General features: G+C 46.9%; 1 protein-coding gene across 1 annotated transcript in view; it reads left to right on the forward strand.

The window, feature by feature from the left end:
* The window catches only part of VSIG10L (V-set and immunoglobulin domain containing 10 like), a 12,582-nt gene extending 12,510 nt beyond the window's left edge, over positions 1-72 (forward strand). The window contains exon 10 of the mRNA XM_013006701.1: positions 40-72. Within this exon, the coding sequence (XP_012862155.1) occupies positions 40-72 (33 nt within the window). The remainder of the gene's footprint in view (positions 1-39) is intronic.
* The last annotated feature ends 1,365 nt before the right edge of the window (positions 73-1,437 follow it).

The raw sequence follows: 1,437 nt of genomic DNA on the forward strand, positions 1-1,437 counted from the left end.
GTTCCCTCACCCGGCTCCAATTTTCTCTCATCCCCAAAGAGCCTTCGAACACTGCCCAAGTTCTTCATCTGAAAAGAGACCAGATTCTGACCCCTTTTCTCTTTACACCCCTTCCAGGGCCGCCACTGGTGGCATAACGGTTATGCGTTGGTCTGTGATCCATCCTCAAGGTCAAAGTTTTTGAAGTCACCATCCGCCGGATGGAAGAAAGATGGGGCTTTCTAGTCCCGTAAAGAGTTACAACCTTGGAAACTCACAGGGGTGGTTTAGCCTGTCCTAGAGGGTCCCTATGAGTCCGCATCGACTTGATGGCAGGGAGTTTGAATTTTTATTTTATTTTTTTACGGCTGCCCATTGTCCTTCAGGTATTTTCCACACGCTTCACCGGGACCTTCTCAGCCATTTGTCCTCTGTCAGCCTCTGTGAGCTCCTCTCTCAGTGCTTCCTCTCCGTGCTACTCTGGTGGGTGGGGTCCAGCCTCACAACTGGATGGGTTCTAAGAGGCGATTGTGTGATCGAGGGGTACATTAAAGAGACACGAGACAAGGTATGCAAGGGCTCACCTCTTCCGTGGCGACCAGAACCAGAGAGATTATATCACTCCAGCTTGATATATTCTCAGACATGCAAACCACAGTAAGCACATAGGTAACAGGAAAGGGTTGTATTAGAAGCATATGCATGTAACAGGAGGGGGATGAGCTAGGGGTGTACATGCAGTAGGAAGGGGAGGTGCTAGAGGCACACATGTGACAGGAAGGTACATACATGTGACAAGATGGGTGTGTTCTAGAGCTAAGAAGGTGGCTTGGCCTTAGATGGCGTTGAGCTCTTCTCCAGGGGGACAGTGTATGACCCTTATCAGAAGGGAGTGGGCCATACTTAAGTTAGATGGTCTGACTGCTTTTGATGGCAGACAACCTTGAGGCCAGCGGTTCTCAACCTGTGGGTCGCAACCCCTTCGGGGGTCGAACGGCTCTTTCACAGGGGTCCTAAGACCATCGGAAAACACATAAATATTTCACAATACATAATTACATATTATTTTGTGGTTAATCATTATGCTTTAATTATGTTTCATTATGTTCCATTTGTCCCAATGAAAATACATCCTGCTTACCAGATACTTACATTATGATTTATAACAGTAGCAAAATGACAGTTATGAAGTAGCAAGGAAAATAATTTATGGTGGGGGGGTCAGCACAGTATGAGGAACTGTATGAAAGGGCCGCAGCATGAGGAAGATTGAGAACCACTGCTTTAGGTAGATAGCTTTCAAGCAGTTGACTTTTAAGTGTATAGTGAGGGACCATGTGCTTACAAACAGCACTTCAAAATTGGCATTATTGTGGGGGGACACGGAGGGGAATATGCTTTACTTAGGAGCGTGTGACAGGAACGCATCTCCAACCTACAAACGTGAAGGTCTCCCAG

This window comes from Echinops telfairi, unplaced genomic scaffold (genome assembly GCF_000313985.2).
Source record: "Echinops telfairi isolate 266 unplaced genomic scaffold, ASM31398v2 ScPeMD7_655;HRSCAF=1070, whole genome shotgun sequence".
NCBI lineage: Eukaryota > Metazoa > Chordata > Mammalia > Afrosoricida > Tenrecidae > Echinops > Echinops telfairi.